The 20,304-nt window shown below is 40.1% G+C and overlaps 1 protein-coding gene and 1 non-coding gene across 2 annotated transcripts in view; one reads left to right on the top strand and one right to left on the bottom strand.

The window, feature by feature from the left end:
• The window catches only part of POLB (DNA polymerase beta), a 45,568-nt gene that overhangs the window by 4,731 nt on the left and 20,533 nt on the right, over positions 1-20,304 (bottom strand). The window contains exons 7-12 of the mRNA XM_049771919.1: positions 20,095-20,146; positions 18,811-18,865; positions 18,645-18,717; positions 11,466-11,536; positions 7,687-7,773; positions 469-533 (exon numbers count right to left, since the gene is read on the bottom strand). Of these exons, the coding sequence (XP_049627876.1) occupies positions 469-533; positions 7,687-7,773; positions 11,466-11,536; positions 18,645-18,717; positions 18,811-18,865; positions 20,095-20,146 (403 nt within the window). The remainder of the gene's footprint in view (positions 1-468; positions 534-7,686; positions 7,774-11,465; positions 11,537-18,644; positions 18,718-18,810; positions 18,866-20,094; positions 20,147-20,304) is intronic.
• LOC126007624 (U6 spliceosomal RNA) lies at positions 16,312-16,421 on the top strand. Its single transcript, XR_007495145.1, has one exon. It is a non-coding gene; the product is annotated as a U6 spliceosomal RNA (small nuclear RNA).

The raw sequence follows: 20,304 nt of genomic DNA, 5'->3' as shown, positions 1-20,304 counted from the left end.
TCATTGTAGACATTTCAAATTTAGCACAAACAGTACCTTCAAATTTCTTTTAATCAACAATGTACAAGATACCTAAATGAATGCATGGTTTAATTATCTGAAGAAAACATTATAATCATTAGGTGACAAGTTTCAGTAAATTATGTTCTCAAGAGGTGTGAAGAAGTGAAACAACTTGCTTTTATTTCTTCACCTTCTCCAATTTCACCACCTTATTTCTCTAGTCTAACTAGTTTCCTCCAGGTAAGAAACTACTTTTGTGCTCAGGGAGGCATTATGGTAAGATGCAAATCTAGAGAAAATAAATTAGATTCAATAGACATTCATTAATCTTCATATATTTCAAAATAAATTTTGTCTGTAGCAGGAGCATGACACTTGAGAATATTCTAGGCATTTGCACCCCAAAATATATAGCAGGTGCTGGGAAAACAAAAAAATAGGTCAAAAATTAATTATTAATAATACCTGATATCAATTCTCCTGTGTGGATATTCTGTTCCATCACTTTTACTAGGAAGCTGGCAAACACCCTAAAATGGATATTTAAGAGAATATTTATAAGTTTATAAACAACTTTAAGATTTAGTATTAATAAAATTATATTAAATGTAACATTATTTTTCTTTAATAGAGCCACTTTTAAAATTTTGAGCATATTTGGGGGAGAGGAGGATATGAAAGTCCCAATGAGGTGCTTGGCAGGACCACGAGGTACCAAGCATGAATCTAAAAATCCTTCAGTCAAAGCATGTACTCTAGCCCTTGAGGCATTTTCCTGACTCCTGAACATCTCTTTTAGTTTTGGATTATTTCTCTGTTATAAAATATATTTTACTATTTATTACCAGTGTCGTGTTATACTTGATAATTAAATAAGCACATGAAGTAATATACAAGGAGTCTACTTTCAAGGATATGTGATTCTAAATAAGAATAAAATCAAGGAAGCATAAACATGAAGGAAAAACACACAACAGAGAATAAAGCACCTGGAAAGAAATGATTATTCCAGAAGAATTAGAATAACATGATTAGAATTATTTTTGGTTTTGTACCACATCTGGCTCTGCTCAGGAATCACTCCCTTGGATATGAAATGACAAGGATTGAAACCAAGGTCAGTTGCATGCAAAGCAAGCACCTACCCCGCTATACTAGAGTTCCAGCCCCAATTATCAGTAATCTTTTCAAATAACTAAGATATTCTCTCCATGAAATAAGAATAGAGTACTACAGAAGAAAACTCAGGAATATACAGTGACAGAAGTGAAGAGGTTTAAACTGGAGAAATTCTTGAAACTAGAAAAGACAAGATTATCGGGGGCCAGAGAGATAGCATGGAGGTAAGGCGTTTGCCTTTCATGCAGAAGGCCATTGGTTCGAATCCCCGCATCCCATATGGTCCCCCGAGCCTGCCAGGAGCAATTTCGGAGCATAGAGCCAGGAGTAACCTTTGAGCGCTGACGGGTGTGATCCCCCCCCCCCAAAAAAAAACAAAGGAAAGACAAGATTAAAAAATATTTTAAAAATCATCTTCCTTCTCTACTAGTGCATTTGTATTATGTTTTCGCAGGTTATTTTGTTTGATTGTTCTGGGGCCACATCCAATATGCTGAGAGCTTATTCCAGACTCTGTGCTCAGGGATCATTGCTGGTGGCCTCAGGGGACCATATGGGATGCTGGGGATCAAAACCAGGTCTGTTGTATTCAAGATAAACATCCTACCTCTTGTACTATCTCTTTGGCCCCTTCCAGTTTTCAAGCAAAATTCAACAAGGTTATGTTTTTTTGTTTTGTTTTATTTTGTTTTGGTTTGGTTTTTGGGCCACACCCAGTGGCACTCAGGAGTTACTCCTGGCTTGTACTTAGAAATTGCCCCTGGCAGGCCTGGAGGATCACATGGGATGCCCGAATTTGAACCATTGTCCTGTCTGTCCTGTGTTGGCTTTGTGCAAGGCAAACACCCTGCCTCTGTGCTATCGCTCTGGATCCATGTTTTGTTATCTTTATCAACCCAATGAATATTCATTGGGTTGACTAGTAACCCTTATTTAACTAAGAAGCTACCAATGTCATAAAATCTAAATTGAAAGTTCAAAATTCCGAAATCTAAGTTAAATACCCAAGTGATAGGATTTTAGTCTTAAAAAGTACCCACATTAGTACAACAGTCATTTGAAGTCAGACTTCTTCACACAGATACACAGGAAAAATGAAAAATAATTGAAATAAAAATCTAAAATGGGTATTTTCTTTAGCTGTTTGAATGGCTGAAAGGCTAATGAAAGCTAGTTGTCTTTAAAATATAAAACCTTCCTTCTTAGGCATTAACAAGTCTCAACTCAACCTTCACAGGGATCAGAAATTATTTCCAACTGGAATTACAACAAGGTATTAGCTTGCGGATATGGATGTTTGGATGCCATAGGCAATGATCTTGCAGTTTGTCACATCAGTAACAGGATTTCATCTAATGGCTTTACTCCTTTCCTTAAGGCTAATTTTATTTCCTGCACGCTTTTCTGAAGTGTTAATGTGCTAAGAAGTTCTCTATATAACTGCAAATTCTCTATTACACTGAGTGGATTAGTTTTGTTTGGCATATCAGTTAGGTAGCTTCATGCAGTGTCTGAAATAAAGCCTCTTTCAACTCCTCAGGATGCCACAAAGCATCCTCCCATTGTCTCTTGAATCTTAGTTGTAGAATAATTTCACAGAAAATCATCCATGACCAAACTTGGGCAAAATGATAAAATTTATTTTACTCATTTATTTTTGGTTTTTGGATGACACCCTGCTGCGTTCAGGGATAACTCCTGGCTCTGACCTCAGAAATCACTCCTGGAAGGCTCAGGGGACCATGTGGGATGCCAGGATTCAAACCACCGTCCATCCTGGATCAGCTGCTTGCAAGGCAAACACCCTACCACTGTGCTATCTCTCCAGCCTCCAAATGCTAAAATTTAAATGGTATTCATTATATATCAAGCAATCAGGTCATCTAAATTCAGACAAGATTTTCTTTTCTTTTTCTAAATGTTGTTATAATCATAAGAGCAGATAGAGTACATGCCTTACATGTGGCAGACCTGGGCTTGATCCTTGGCATACCATACCTGGAGCCCACCAGGAGTGATCCCTGAGAGAAGGAATAACTCTGAGCATCACTGTGTGTGGCCCAAAAAAACCCAAAACAAAACAACCAGATGGTGTTACAATTACAGAAAAAAAACAAAACAAAACAAAACAAAACAAAAAACCAGAAAAACAAAACTAAAGAGGCCAGAGCAACAGCACAGCAGTAGGTCATTTGTTTGCACGAGGCCAACTCTAGACAGACCTGGTTCGATCCCTGGCATCCCATATGGTCCTCCAAGCCTGCCAGGAGTAATCCCTAAGCACTGCCGGGTGTGACCCAAAAACAAACAAACAAACAAACAAACAAAATCACCTTAAGATCCCTACTTTACGAAAAGGTCCAGAATAACCCTGTCTTTCCCCAGGTTTAATTATTATTGGTTTAAAAAAGTTCATGTTTGGGAGATAACTTAAAACCTACCCTGACATCTTTAAATTATTTAGTCATGGTAATAATAAGAGGTTTTAAAAAATCATGTTGATATGGAATGATTTATTTAATTTAATAAGATGAATACATTTTGTAGCCAATTTTCTTTTAGAAAGCATAAATGCTTTATTCTTTGGGTATCTCTGATACTATTTAACACACTTAGGGTCACTGCTCTAATTTCTTCTGTCTAGCAATCCCTTCCTATGACTAATGAAGTAACTTCCTTACCTTTCAAGTTCCTCCCAAAGTATCATTTTTCAACAGAGGCTGTCTTTGACCATCCCACTTAAGTTGTACAGATGACTATCATACTGTCTTCAAAACCTGATCTCTAACTTTACTGTTCTTCCATTTTAAAAAATGGTACTTAATCTGATGTGTAAATCATTTTTTTTTGTTGTTTGTTTTAGGATTGCAACCATGATTTTCAGGGACTTGTCTTGACACCATGCTCTTTTATTAGTGTGTGTGTGTGTGTGTGTGTGTGTATACTATAAGAATATTACTATATTATTACCTGTGGTGCAGAGGAAACCACACAATGTTGGGGATCAAACCATGCAAAGTATGAACTCCAGACATTTAAGCTATCTCTACAAGCCCAAGTCACCTTTTTATTGTGTTCACTGTTAGTTATTAATCTCTTCTCATATCTCCCAATTATAAATTCTACTTAAGTACTCAAGATCTATGATAGTACATATTTAATATGTATTTGTTAAATTATCTTCTCATTTTGTTCTTTTGTTTCACTTTCACTTATTTTCCTTTATCTTCTTTTTTTTCCCTCCTCTGACTACCTTCCCAAACATCTTTCTTTTTCAAATTTAATTCTTACATTTCCAAATTTAATCCTTTAAGAGTAAGGATTAAATTTGTTGTCTTACTATAAAGGATTAAATTAATAGTCTTCTTCTACTCATCTATTTCCAAACAATTATTTATACAACACATCAGTACAGCACTCTACAACTCTGAAGATTCATTATCTTTTTTTGGGGGGGAGTCACACCTAGCAGCGCTCAGGGGTTACTCCTGGCTCTCTGCATAGAAATCGCTCTTTGCAGGCATGGGGGACCATATGGGATTCTGGGATTCAAACCACCATTGGTCCTGGGTCGGCCGCTTGCAAGGCAAACGTCCTACCACTGTGCTGTCTCTCCAAGATTCATTATCTTAAAAAAAAAATGTACAGACCCCTTTAAGGATCCCACCTATATTAATGATTTATATAAACTCCTTTGAAATAGGGCAAGAAAAATATTATAGAAAAGAAAATTAAGTAAACTTATATACATGTACAGAAAATGAAGAAAATTTCATAATACTACAGAATGAATTAGAATTAGTAATTGGACCACAGTAAGATTTCTCTTATTTTGAGGCAGCACCCAGCTGTGCTCAGGGATCATTCCTGGTGAGGCCTGAAGGACAATAAGGGATGCTTGGGCATTTAAGTCAGGTCGAGTATGTGCAAGACAAGTGCCTTACTTACTGTACCATCTCTCTAGACCAGTACTTCTCAATTATTTTCTGTCATGCCCCCCTAGGAAGAAGAAAACATTTTTCGCGCCCCCCACACGACTGTAAATAGTATCTTTATTAAAAAAAACTTTAACCTACAAAACAAAAATATATAAAATAATTTGAGCTGATTTTTTAATCAGAGGTGATGTCTGCATTAATGGCTACAAAGAACTCATTTTGCAATACATAGCTTTTCGAAGCGGGGTTTGAAGCAGAACACAGCAACTCTCAGCTCCAGAGACGTACAGAGACATAAACATTGGGCTTAGCTTGTTTGCCAAGACCAAACGTGCCCCACTTTATGGAGCCTCGCATCTCCCCTGGGGGGCGTGCCCAACTATTTGAGGACCACTGCTCTAGACCCTCAGAATAAGATTTTATATTTTGTGTACCAAAAATGATACAAAACAGCTGTTACTGACTAGGAAATAAATAACTAATGGAGTACTTCTCATCCTAACAAATACTATTATAAATAGTGGGCTTAAATATGTGTAATTATCATCTGGGTGGGGGTTGCTGAACTCTGTGCTGAAGGTCTTGGGAGGACATGCAGTGCCAAGAATTAAATCATGTGCAAGCTAGCCATGGCTCAAGCAAAACTTTTTTTATTTTTTATTTTTGGGTCACACCCGGCAACGCTCAGGGGTTACTCCTGGCTCTATGCTCAGAAATCGCTCCTGGCAGGCTCGGGGGACCAGATGGGATGCCGGGATTTGAACCACCATCCTTCTGCATGCAAGGCAAAGGCCTTACCTCCATGCTTCAACATAGTCAAAGCCATTTACCATAAGCTCATAGCAAATATTATATTTAATGGTAAAAACTGAAAGCCTTCCTTCTAATATCAGGCACAAGACAAGGTTGTCTACTCGCATCACTTCAATTCAATACAGTACTAGAAGTACTTGCCATAGCAATCAAGCAAAAAAAAAAAGATATTAAAGGAATCCAGATAAGAAGTCAAGCTCTCACTATTTGCAGAAGACATAGTACTATATTAGAAAAACTTAAAAGCTTTTTCTACAAAAGTGCTCCTAAAAACAATAGAAAAGTGGCAGGCTACAATATCTACATGCAAAAATATCATGGTAAAAAAATTAATGGTAGTGGGCGAGGATTCCATGTTCAGGACTTACTCCTGGCTCTGTACTCTTTAAATCTTATCTCCCTAGAATTTTGATAGTTCATCCTGATGGGTTTCCCTGACATCCCTAGTCCTATTAACTTCTATTAAATCCTGTATTTACCATATTCCCTGATTCATTTTCTTTCTTTTTTTTTTTGGTTTTTGGGCCACACCCTGTGACGCTCAGGGGTTACTCCTGGCTATGCGCTCAGAAGTTGCTCCTGGCTTCTTGGGGGACCATATGGGACGCCAGGGGATCGAACCGCGGTCCGTCCTAGGCTAGCGCAGGCAAGGCAGGCACCTTACCTCCAGCGCCACCGCCCGGCCCCATCATTTTCTTTCTTTGATATTGTGATAGATATCTGCTCTTCAGACAATAGTAATCTACTTAAAGAAGAATTCTAAGTTGGGGCCGACGAGGTGGTGCTAGAGGTAAGGTGTCTGCCTTGCAAGAAGCACTAGCCAAGGAAGGACCGAGGTTCGATCCCCCGGCGTCCCATATGGTCCCCCCAAGCCAGGGGCAATTTATGAGTGCTTAGTCAGGAGTAACCCCTGAGCATATAATGGGTGTGGCCCAAAATGAACTAAAAAACAAAACAAAAAAAACCCAGAATTCTAAGTTAGGGGCCGGAGTGAAAGCACAGCAGTAAGGCATTTGCTTTGCATGTGGCCAACAAAGGACAGACTAGGGTTCAAATCCTGGCATCCCACATGGTCCCCTAAGCCTACCAGGAGCGATTACTGAGTGCAGAGCCAGGAGTAACTCCTAAGCGCTGCTGGATATGATCCCAAAACCAAAACCAAAAAAAAAAAAAAAAAATTCTAAGAAAATATTTAAAAAATTGCTATTTTAAGGAAAACGTATATAAAAGTCATTATGAATATTAAAATGATTATGTCTAAATACTAAATATCTACTCAGAAGGCACATATTTACAAATGGGTGATTTAAAACAAATGTCATTCCTTGCCTTTTTTGGAAGAGGGGCACACATACTTTAGCTCTCCATTCAGGGCTCACTCCTGGCAGGGCTGAAGGTACAAGGCAAGTGTATTATCCCACTGAACTATTGCTCTGACCCCTAAAAAAACTTCTTAGTAAAATATTGTAAGATTAGCAACTGCTTAGACCCGGAGAGATAGCACAGCGGCGTTTGCCTTGCAAGCAGCCGATCCAAGACCAAAGGTGGTTGGTTTGAATCCCGGTGTCCCATATGGTCCCCTGTGCCTGCCAGGAGCTATTTCTGAGCAGACAGCCAGGAGTAACCCCTGAGCATTGCCAGGTGTGGCCCAAAAACCAAAAAAAAAAAAAAAAAAAAATTAGCAACTGCTCATCAATCTTCTCTATGGTCTCATGGATACCCTTTTTATCATACTACGTTACAATGAGTTCACACAAAGAATGGCCATCGAGTCTCCTAGGTTTCTGTCAGTTGAATTCAAAGGAGTACTTACCATGAACTTTGTTTCACCCTTTGACAGGGTATCAGTAATAAAATGGACCTTTTGTAACTGCTCCACAACACGATGTAATAGTTTCGGCTGCAGAACCATAATTAAGGAATAAGAAAAAAAATACTGTTACATATTCAAAAAATACTAAGAAAGAAAATATTTCTGACCTTTTTCTATCTAGGAAAATTTTCTGTTTTTCTACATTCTGAGTAAGTTCTTTATTCTAAGAGTAATTTCATCTTTTTTTTTTTTTGGTTTTTGGGCCACACCCATTTGACGCTCAGGGGTTACTCCTGGCTATGTGCTCAGAAATTGCCCCTGGCTTGGGGGGACCATATGGGACGCCGGGGGATCGAACCGCGGTCCTTCCTTGGCTAGCGCTTGCAAGGCAGACATCTTACCTCCAGCGCCACCTACCCGGCCCCGAGTAATTTCATCTTATCAAACATTTTTTATAACTGCCATTTTCACCAATACGATACTACCCAAGTACTATTTGTTTATAATTAAATTAAAAAGTTAACTTTGAGGGGCTGGAGCGATAGCACATAGGTAAGGCATTGCCTTGCACGTGACCAACACAGGATAGATGGTGGTTAAATCCTGGCATCCCAAATGGTCCCCTGAGCCTGCCAGGAGTAACCCCTGAGCGCCGCTGGGTGTGGCTCAAAAACCAAAAAAAAAAAAAAAAAAAAGTTAATTTTGAGTCTCAGTAAATCCAAAATTGAACTGGCATATAACACACAAATCCCTCTTTTGGGTCTCTATCCCCAAGACAGAAAAACATTCATTAAAAAGATGTATATATATTGCTATTCATTGTAGCACTCAGTACAACTGGTAAGACAGAATTAACCTAGATTTCTAAAAGCAGATGAGTGGATCATGGCAATGTGGTACATGTAAACAATGCAATTCTACATAGCTGTAAGGAATGATGCAATCATAAAATTTGCAGCAACATGGATGGAACTAGAAGATACATTAAATATAGTATACATTAAATGAAGTAAGCTAGAAGCAGAAAGATAAATACAGAATGATATTACTAATATGTAGTATTTATAATAACTGCACAAAAAAATGCAATGGTCCAAATGGGAACAATCTTGGCCCCAGATTACAGCAAGAAGGAAAGAAACTGAATGGAAGGGGAGAAACTCAATGAAAGGATGGGGACCACGGGCCAAGTAGTCTCAGATACATTGGTGGAGAAAAAAAAGAGGACCAAAAAAAGAACCAAATATTCAAGCTAGTCAACAATAATGGAATAAAAAAAAATGGAACCGGGCCCGGAGAGATAGCACAGTGGTGTTTGCCTTGCAAGCAGCCGATCCAGGACCAAAGGTGGTTGGTTCGAATCCCGGTGCCCCATATGGTCCCCCGTGCCTGCCAGGAGCTATTTCTGAGCAGACAGCCAGGAGTAACCCCTGAGCACCGCCGGGTGTGGCCCAAAAACCAAAAACCAAAGACCAAAAAAAAAAAAAAAACGGAATCAAGACCCAAACTCTAACAATTTAAACTTTGAATGGATCTGTTATACTGGCAGACTAGGGGCAAAGGGTGGTGGCTGGGATACACTCTGGGAACATTGTGGAAGGACTTGACACTGGTGGTAGGATTGGCCGTGATTCATTGTATGTCTGAAACCCAACTATGAAAGACTTTGCAAATCACCATGTAAAAACCATTAAAATTCAAAATTAAATTGAATTAAAAAAAAAGAATACATATAATATTGCTCAGCCAATAGAAAAAAAATGCAACCTTGCCATTTGCAATAACATGGATAGAACTTGAAGTTATTATAACAAGTGAAATAAATCAAGTACAAATACTGAATGATCTCATAGTGTGTGTGTCTGTGTGTAACCTAAAAAAGAAGCTAAACTCTAATAATCTTGAGCATACAGAGAATAGGCGGTGGGTGATAGAGGTGGGAATGGAGGGTAAACAAAACTAGTGAAGATGTTCAAATGGTACAAACCTCCAATAATAAGATAAATCATGGAGCTAAAATGTATATCATGGCAACTACAATTAATTTTGCATATTTGAAAACTGAATAGTATATCTTAAAAATCATTGGGGTTGAACCAGCAGGTAAGGTACTTGCTTTGCATAGGGTTCAAACCCCATCATCCTACACAGTCCTCTGAGCATTGTCAGGAGTGATTCCTGGGTGCAGAGCCAGGAATCAGACCTGAGCACTGCCAGTTATGGCCCCCAAATTAAAAAAAAAATCATCAGGGCTGAACTGATAGTAGAAAGGTTAAGTCACTTGCCTTTCAAGTGGCAGACCCAGGTTCAATCCCTGGTATCACATACATATGGCCCCCTTAAATCCTGCCAGGAGTGATCCAATAGTGTAGAGCCAGGAGTAAGCCCTGAACATTGCCAGTTATAGCCCCAAAACAAGAAAAAAAAAAATTCTTATCACAGAGCCAGAGCAGAGTACACATGGCCAACCCAAGTTTGATCCCTGAATAGAGTCAGGAGTACAGCAAGTTGTGGTCCCCAAACGAAGAAGCAAGAACAGCAATAAAACAAATTCTCGACTGGGGCTAGGTTGGGGAAAAAATAAATAAATAAATAAATAAAAATAAATTTTCATCACAAGAAAATATTTTCTAGTTATGTGTGATAATAAAGTTTAACAGACTTAATATAAATAATTTTGCAATGTTGAATCATTAAGTTGTACATGTGAAACTAATTCAATGTTTTATGTCAATTATGTCTTTTTTTTTTGGGGGGGGGGGCACACCCAGCGGTGCTCAAGGGTTACTCCTGGCTGTCTGCTCAGAAATAGCTCCTGGCAGGCACGGGGGACCATATGGGACACCGGGATTCGAACCAACCACCTTTGGTCCTGGATCGGCTGCTTGCAATGCAAATGCCGCTGTGCTATCTCTCCGGGCTCATCAATTATATCTCAATAACATTATTTATTTGGGGGTTGGGCCACACCCGGTGGTGCTCAGGGATTACTCCTGTCTTTGCACTCAGAAATCATTCCTGGCAGGCTCGGGGGACCACATGAAATGGTGGGAATAGAACCTGGGTCTATCCCAGGTCAGCTGTTGCAAGGTAAACACCTTACCGCTGGCTGTGCTATCTCTCCGACCCTTTACAATTTTTTTTGTTTGTTTGTTTTTGGGCCACACCCGGCATTGCTCAGGGGTTACTCCTGGCTGTGTGCTCAGAAATAGCTCCTGGCAGGCACAGGGGACCATATGAGACACTGGGATTCGAACCAACCACCTTAGGTCCTGGATTAATTACAATTTTTTTTTTGGGTTTTGGGCCACACCCGGCGGTGCTCAGGGGTTCCTCCTGGCTGTCTGCTCAGAAACAGCTCCTGGCAGACACGGGGGACCATATGGGACACCGGGATTCGAACCAACCACCTTTGGTCCTGGATCGGCTGCTTGCAAGGCAAATGCCGCTGTGCTATCTCTCCGGGCCCTAATTACAATTTTTTAAAAAGTTTGCCTTCATGGGTTTTCTAATAGAGGTCAAGTTTGTCAATATTCTAGAAAAATATCTATGATAATATTTCTGGAAGTACTTTACTATTTAAAAACTGCCTTTCCAATTCCTTGTGATGAGGATTGCAAATCTCCTTCAACATCTTATTTTGCCTTTCACAGAACTCAACAAAATATTTCAACTGACTTCAAAGAGTAAATAAAATCTTACTGTAAAATTACCCAACTATCATAGAGAAAATTTATTTACTGCTATGTAAAACCACATTTATTAAAGGTCTGAAGTACCTGTTTGGTTGACTCAGAGGTAAAGCTTGGGTGGGTCAAGAGAACATCCATATCACCACTCGATTCTGCACCTACAATTAAAAAAAAGTATCAGATTCTTCAAGTAATTTTATTAATTCAGCAAACATAGAACTAAGATAATAACATACATAGTAGACTGTTACTTCTAGCCCAACTTTCTACTCTGCTTCATATTCAGAATTAAAACATTTTAATTTTCTGTTCTATCCAAATATATTTATGTAAACAGAATTTGGGGTTACAATAGTAGTTAGCAAAGCATAGAATATAAATTTCATACAATTAGCTAATTTACATGTTAAAATGTACCTAGTTAGCTGCATTTTAGTTTTCTGAGTCACATGGAGAGGAGTTCAGGGGCTACACCTTGTTCTGTACCCTGGAGTGACTTCTAGTGGTCGGAGCAACACACATTGCTGGGTACCAAATATAGGACTTCCATATGTGAAATATGTGCTTAGCCTTTTACACTATCTCTCTCCAGTCCAAAACAACCTTTTTGGTTTTGGGGCAGCTGTAGCTGCATACAAGGCAAATACTTTAACATTTTTGGGGGTTAGAAGGTTTAGTTCACACCCAAAAGTGTTCAGTGGTTACTCCTGGCAATGCTCAGGGGTCTTACGGAGTACAAGGAATTAAACCTGGATTGGCTACATGCAGGTAAACATGCTACCTACTTTACTCTGGTTCCAGTAAGTTCCCTAACCTTTATATTATTTCTTTAGCTCCCTCAAATGATTTTAAAAAGATACTTTTTTCTTGTTGGGGGGAAAGACTTGAATCAAACTCAGTTCACTCAGGGGCTGTCCTGGTTCTGTTCAAGGATCATTCCTCATGGGTTTGAGGATCATAGAGGGTGCCAGGGACTGAACCCCCAAGATAGCCACATGCAAGACCTTACCTGCTGTACTATTGTTTTGGCCCCCTAAAAATATACATTTTTTTAAATATACATCTATGGACCAGGCACATAGCTCAAAGGCTATGTCTGACATGCAAAGGTGTTCATCTCTTGTATGGCATTGTTCTCCAGCAATTTGTATCCCTGGGGGCCCCTGAGACTATCAATGGGATGATCCTGGTGGCCTCCAGTACTACCAGGCACAATAATTAAGCCTCTTTTTGGGCCAGTGAAAATGCAGGGCTAAGGTGCATACTTTGCATGTGCCAATCCAGGTTTGATCTCTGACACCACATGGCCTACTCAGAGCATCATTGGGAGGCTGGAATTCTCCAAGTACTCCTGGATTGGGCCTAGTTAGTCTCCAGTGTTGCAAAATCACAGCAGCTCTGCAAACATGGAACTTAACTGCCAGTTTAGTTAACTAAATATCACAAGAAAGGTCTGTACAGCCAGGTAAGTACAAGTAGCCCCAGGTACCCTGAGTACTACTTAGGCTTTTCTTACAAAAAATAGTGAGTAAAAATAAAAATACACCTAGGAACTATACATCTAAAAATATCAAATTAAACAACAAACTCTAATTCAGTAAAGATGAATCAGAAAACTCATTTCAATTTTTTTTTTTTTTTGCAACATTTTTTGCTTGTTTTTGTTTTCATGATAGAGGGAACTGAATCTAGTAATTCATGTGCTTAATCGTTGAACCACATCTCTGGCCCTCTCATTCACTTTTCTGACCCCAAACCAGTGATATTGGGGCAGGAGCAATAGTCTAGCAGGTAGGGCACTTGCTTGTAAACAATTGACCTGAACTTGGTCCTGGCTGGGGGACCAAATGGGATTCCGGGGATAGAACACAGGTCCATCTTGGGTCAGCTGCATGCAAGGCAAATGCCCTACCGCTGTGTTATCACTCAGGCCCCAATAAAAATATTTCTAGGGGGCCGGAGAGATAGCATGGAGGTAAGGCATTTTTGCCTTGCATGCAGAAGGATGGTGGTTCAAATCCCGGCATCCCATATGGTTCCCCAAGCCCGCCAGGAGCCATTTCTGAGCATAAATCCAGGAATAATCCCTGAGCACTGCCGGGTGTGACCCAAAAACAAACAAAAAAATCTTTCCTTCCTTCCTTCCTTCCTTCCTCCTTCCTTCCTTCCTTCCTTCCTTCCTTCCTTCCTTCCTTCCTTCCTTCCTTCTTCTTTCTTTCTCTCTCTTTCTTTTCTTTCTTTCTTTCCTTCCTTTCCTTCCTTCCTTCCTTCCTTCTTTCTTTCTCTCTTTCTTTTCTTTCTTTCTTTCCTTCCTTTCCTTCCTTCCTTCTTTCTTCCTTCCTTTCCTTCTTCCTTCCTTCCTTCCTTCCTTCCTTCCTTCCTTCCTTCCTTCCTTCCTTCATTTTTTTTGGTTTTTGGGCCACATCCGGCGGTGCTCAGGGGTCACTCCTGGCTGTCTGCTCAGAAATAGCACCTTGCAGGCACGGGGGACCATATGGGACACCAGGATTTGAACCAACCACCTTTTGTCCTGGATCGGCTGCTTGCAAGGCAAACGCCGCTGTGCTATCTCTCCGGGCCCAAAAAAAAATTTCTAACACATACACACACCCCTCAGTTTAAAAGATGGCTTAAGGATTAGCCATGATGGGGTCAGAGAAATACAGAAAGGCACTTGTCTTACACATGACTAACCCGGGTTCAATCCCTAGTACCCCATGTTCTCCCCAAGGCCCTATCAGGAGTGATTCATGAGTGCAGCGTCCTGAGTAAGCCCTGAGCACCTCCAGATGTGGCCCCAAAACAAAAGCAATGTGAGGGAGTTAGATCTGGATTACTCCTGGCATTGTTGGGAGTAGTCCCTAAATACTGACTGCCTTGTGTGACCCCAAATCATAGGAAGAGAAACAACTACTAGAGTTAAAAAAAAAAAAAAGAGAAAAAAGGAAAACAGAGGGAGGGTTTGGGTGGGGGCTTGGAACTTCCAGCTTCCCAGCTCTTGAAGGTCTCTTTCCTTCCTGGGAGCTGGGAGTCTCTGCCAGCATGGGGTTCGACAGGCCTCTGCCATGCCAAAGGCCTTCTTGAACAGGCCTAGGGGGCGTGCAGGACTTGGGTGACCCCAGCACCCCTCTACTGCCTTGCTCCAGATCTTCAGGGCTTCCCCTGGGCCACATGCCTGGGCAAGCCAGCAAGGTGGATCCCTTGAAGGAGCTTGAAGGTTACCTTAGGCTTAACTTGTGGGTGCTGAGAGTTGCTTGGTTGCACTAAAGCAGTCACTGGAAATCTCTTACCAGTCTATTTGTTCAAAACCGCGTGGGGGTGATACATTAATAGTACTCCTTATCCTTGAATTATGTTTTTGTGTATGCAGAATGTCCATTTTGTACTCTGGGAGGTGAAACGAGAGGATGCTCCACACCAGTCTGACTTATATGCAGATTCCAGGATCATTAATACAGAAACCTGATGCCAACAATAAGACTGTGTGAAAAATAAAACTGTATTGGCACTACAGACAATGACTTGGATTGAACAAAATAGTTTGCCTGGAGCCTAGAGTTGGTTTTATGCCAGGAAACTTCAGGGGTAGAGTCTCCTTGTATTTATGCCAAGGCTTTTCCTTTCCATGTCTTCCATATTTTGGTGGGCCTATGCAAACAATATTTGCCACTCTAACACCATTTTTACTATGCTCCTTTGACTAAACCTTAAAAAAAAAAACCCACTAAAACTTTTGATGTTAACTTAAACTAATATGCATGTGCATTAAAATGTAAAAAAATACTATGCCTTCAATGTTTAAGGAGTCACATAAATTTCATGGCTTTAGATTGCTTTGTGTATTGCTAAGAAATGTCATAATGTACTATAATCTGGGGACTTGTGGACAAAGTAAGTGTACATGAGTTCTGTTTTATTTTTCCTAATGTTCTTTGACTGTAAGTCCAAAATTTAGGCGTCAGCAAGGGGATTTCTTCTGAGAACTCTGTTTATGGGTAATTGTCCTTCCACTGTAACTTTACCTTGTTCTCTTTCTTTGCATCATTGTTCTCATAATTAAAAATAAAAATTAAAAAAAAAAGGAAAACAACTGAGGGTCCATTAACAGATGAGATAAAGTATGGAACATCCACAATTAAATGTTGCAGAGCTATTAAAAAAAGAGTACTGATGTGAAAAGATTTTTAGGATGTTTTCCCCATTACTTTTATTTTTAGAAAACCTTCCCAATAGTGTGAAGGCAATCTTGGCTATACCTGAAAATGCTCAGTGCTCTCTAAACTCAAAGACCACTGGCTCCATGTATTTTTGTTTTGGGGCCACACCTGGCAGTATTTAGAGGTTAATCCTGGCATGCTCAGGAGAACACATGGGGTGCAGTGGATTAAACCTAGGTTGGCCACTCGCAAAGCATGTTACTCATAGAGTAACATATGTTACTCTATCCTGCCTCAAACATACTGAATATGAATCTCCTTTGGTGTGCGATCTTGGAGTCTATATTTTCAAAACATTGATGCACAGCAAGTCAAATAGAATGTTTAGTTAATATGACAACCTTTCTGGGTTTATATATTTCTATTTTGTTTTCCCCTTTCCTTTGTTGCTGGTGGTGTTCAGTGTCCACGGGTCATTTGTCCCTCTATGCTTATAGGGAATCATCATGCAGTTCAATGATCATAGTCTTGTGCATGCAAGACAGGCTCTCAACCATTGATATATATGTGTGTATATATAAAACCAGTCTCCTCTCTACTTATTTTTAGTTTGGAAAACTTTGCAGGGAATAGTCAGGAGCTACACCTAGCATCTTGTCCAGGGATTCTCTGGCATTGCTCTAGGGACTACAGGATCAAACTATAGGATGCAAAACTTAAATACAAGTCTTTTGAACTATCTCCCTGACTTCTTTTTTTTCTTTTAAATTTTTATTGTGCTGATTTTGGCAGTACATACACTAAAATTAGAATGATACAGAGAAGATTAGCATGGCCCCGATGCAAAAATGACACAATTGGGGCCGAAGTGGTGGTGCAAGCTGTAAGGTGTCTGCCTTGCCTGCACTAGTCTAGTATGGACTGTGGTTCAATTTCTTGACATCCCATATGGTCCCCCAAGGCAGGAATAATTTCTTTTTTTTTTTTTTTTGGTTTCTGGGTTACACCTGGTAGCGCTCAGGGGTTACTCCTGGCTCTACGCTCAGAAATCACTCCTGGCAGGCTCGGGGGATCATATGGGATGCCGGAATTCGAACCACCATCCTTCTGCATGCAAGGCAAACACCCTACTTCCATGCTATCTCTCCAGCCCCAAGCCAGGAACAATTTCTGAGTGCATAGCCAGTAATAACCCCTGAGCATAACTGGGTGTGGCTCAAAAACAAACAAAAATGCCACAATTGCATGCTTTAAAAAAAAAATCACCCCCTTCCAGGGCTGGAGAGATACTGTATCGGTGGGTAGGGATCACTTCTGACAGTGCTTGGGAGACCATATGGTACAGGATTAGACCAGGTGAGCCATGTGTAAGGCAAATGCCTTCATTCCCATATTATCATTTGGGCCCTTACTACATGATCTTAATTAACATGTTTCTCACTTTCCATTTTCTATATTGAAAAATGAAAAGATTAAATTTAATCAGTAACATATAACATAAGTGATCCCTGAACACTGCTAGGTGTGGCCAAACACAACCCACCTTAAAAAATAACCCAGGGCTGAGGAGACAGATGAAAAGGCCAAAATCCCGAGTTTAATCCCGAACACTGCATGACCTCCTGAGTATTAAAAGGAATAAGCCCTCAGTACCATCGCTCCTGGCTTGGGGGACCACCTGGGACACTGGGGATCGAACCATGGTCCTAGGTTAGCACACGCAAAGCAGATGCCCTACCGCTTGCACCACAGGCCCCTGCCTGAATTTTTTGTTTTTGTTTTTGTGCCACACCCGGCGATGCTCAGAGGTTACTTCTGGCTGTCTGCTCAGAAATAGCTCCTGGCTGGCACGGGGGACCATATGGGACACCGGGATTTGAACCAGCCACCTTTTGGTCCTGGATTGGCTGCTTGCAAGGCAAACGCCACTGTGCTATCTCTCCGGGCCCTGAATTATTTTTGAACTGTTGCTTCTGAGACATTTTTTCTTAAGTTTGTTACAAAAGGGGCCCAGAGAGATAGCACAGTGGCGTTTGCCTTGCAAGCAGCCAATCCAGGACCAAAGGTGGTTGGTTCAAATCCCGGTGTCCCATATGGTCCCCCGTGCCTGCCAGGAGCTATTTCTGAGCAGACAGCCAGGAGTAAACCCTGAGCAACGCCGGGTGTGGCCCAAAAACCAAAAAAAAAAAAAAAAAGTTTGTTACAAAAAACTCAGGGGTGAGAGGCCACAGCTATAGCACAGCAGGTAGGGCTTTTGCCTTGCAAGAGGCCTATCCCAGGTTCAATTCCCGCATCCTTTGTTGTACCCCAACCCTGCCACGAGTAATTTCTGAGCATAGGGCCAGGAGTAACCCCTGAGAGCTGCTGGGTGTGGCCCAGAGAAACAAACAAAAAAAGAAACTTGGGGGCACAGAAATTACCTATAGTCCAGAAAACCACTATTGGAATTTTGATAAAGTAAAATTACTTTGCAATTTTTTTTTTTTTTTGGTTTTTGGGCCACACCCGGCGGTGCTCAGGGGTTACTCCTGGCTGTCTGCTCAGAAATAGCTCCTGGCAGGCACGGGGGACCATATGGGACGCTGGGATTCGAACCAACCACCTTTGGTCCTGGATTGTCTGCTTGCAAGGCAAACGCCGCTGTGCTATCTCTCCAGGCCTTACTTTGCAAATTTTATTTTAAAGAGTCATTAAAATATATTATAAAATCAAGAGAAATTCCCTCATTTAAAATATTACAGTTTCATTTAAACAAATTAAACCAGTACTATTAAATCTCAGTAAATCAATCAATCCAAGTTAGATCATTTTATTTATTCTTTTTTTATTCATTTTGGGGTCACATCTGGTGCTGCTCAGGAATTACTACTGCTGGTACTGCCTGGGGGAACCACATGGAATGGCAGGGACTGAATCCAGGTTGGCCATATGCAAAGCCCATGCTTTACCCTCTGCATTCTCTCTCCAGCTCCATGTTATGTTTTTTAATCTAATTTTCACACACATATATATATATATAGATAGATAGATAGATATAGATATAGATATATAATGGCAATTTTTAACACAAAGAATAACACCATAAAAACCTGACTGAAAAGTACATTACCTCTTCTAAAACTGCCACAGACTGTAGCAATGTATTCAGAATCCACTTTATTAACTTCATTTAGTACAATATCCTAATAGAAAAAAAAATTAAGTCAGTATTCTAAAATGGCTTTACAACAAGTTTGTTTTTAATTCTAATCAAATGTAACTCAGCACACCCTTACTTGCATTTGTAACATCTCTTCTCGAGGAATTCTTTTCTCAAAGTCTTCGAAATATCTATGAAGACAGATAAGTACAAGAAAGATTTCTGTTAAATTCAGGCTTTTTTTTTTAAAAGTTAATGTATCTTCTAAAACGAATATCCTTAAGCAGTACTCAGGGGATCATATATGGTGCAAGGGATAGAATCCAGGTTAATCACGTGCAAGGCAAGTGCCCTAACTGTTGTACCATCTCTAGGGCCCTGTAGAATCTTTGCTTTATACCTGAATCTAAAAAGTTGTATGTCAATCCTATTTCATTAAATCCCATCCCCTCAAATACTAAACTACCAATAAAACTATATTAGAACACAGAGCTACACATTTCTGCAAATATTTAGCTTACACACTGTAAATAATCAGTTATATAGGAGATTCCAGGTTGTATCCAGGCAAACAAATTAACTACTTGTGCTGATATCCAACATACCCACTAGTTCTTCTTACACTTTTATTTAGCTATTTAGGCTTATTTACCTTTTTAAATGTTAGTGTTTCATGGTCATTTCCTATCTTTTTTTGTTTGCTTGTTTGTTTTTGGGTCACACCCAGCAGCGCTCAGGGGTTACTCCTGGTTCTACGCTCAGAAATTGCTCCTGGCAGGCACAGGGGAACATATGGGATTCGAACCACGTCCTTCTGCATGAAAGGCAAATGCCTTACCTCCATGCTATCTCTCCGGCCCCCATTTCCTACCTTTTAAAAGTGTAATCTAGGGGCCGGTGAGGTGGCGCTAGAGGTAAAGTGTCTGCCTTGCAAGCACTAGCCAAGGAAAGGACCACGGTCCGATCCCCCGGCGTCCCATATGGTTCCCCCCAAGCCAGGGGCAATTTCTGAGCGCATAGCCAGGAGTAACCCCTGAGCATCAAATGGGTGTGGCTAAAAAAAAAAAAAGTGTAATCTATACTAAATTTGTTTGTATTCTTACCCCAAACCTACTACAGTACTTTGAACAATGTAAGCATAAAATTAGTGACAGTTAGCTGACTATTTAATGCATTTTGTACTATGCATTTTAAGAGAAGTTCCCTGAGAAAGCCAAAAGAATGAGGGAAATACTCAGTTAGAAATCAATAACAAAATATGCTAATATAGTCATGAGTCTCAACAGTTTGCATACATCTTAGCATTTTTATATAGAAAAATAGCTGTATTTACTAAGCTTAAAGAACTATTATAATCTATGGAAGAAAGACTATTTTACTTTTATATTTGTCAAAAGAAAATTAGAAAATTTTCTCTTACTTTAGCCCAATACGCTGATGATGGTTCAATTTTTCTTCATTTTTTCGGAGATCTGTATAGAAGATAGATAAGATAGAAGATATAGAAGCTGAGGTAAACTTTAAAACATTTTGGGTAGGTAGAGGATGTTAAATTCAATGTCCCTTTTTATAAGGAACTACCAAGAAAACATCTGACTCTGAAAAAGGGATCAAATAACAGTACAGTGTG

Source organism: Suncus etruscus, chromosome 4 (assembly GCF_024139225.1).
Source record: "Suncus etruscus isolate mSunEtr1 chromosome 4, mSunEtr1.pri.cur, whole genome shotgun sequence".
Lineage (NCBI taxonomy): Eukaryota > Metazoa > Chordata > Mammalia > Eulipotyphla > Soricidae > Suncus > Suncus etruscus.
The sequence above is the reverse complement of the archived record's forward strand: the minus strand, read 5'-3'. Positions and strand labels throughout refer to the sequence as shown.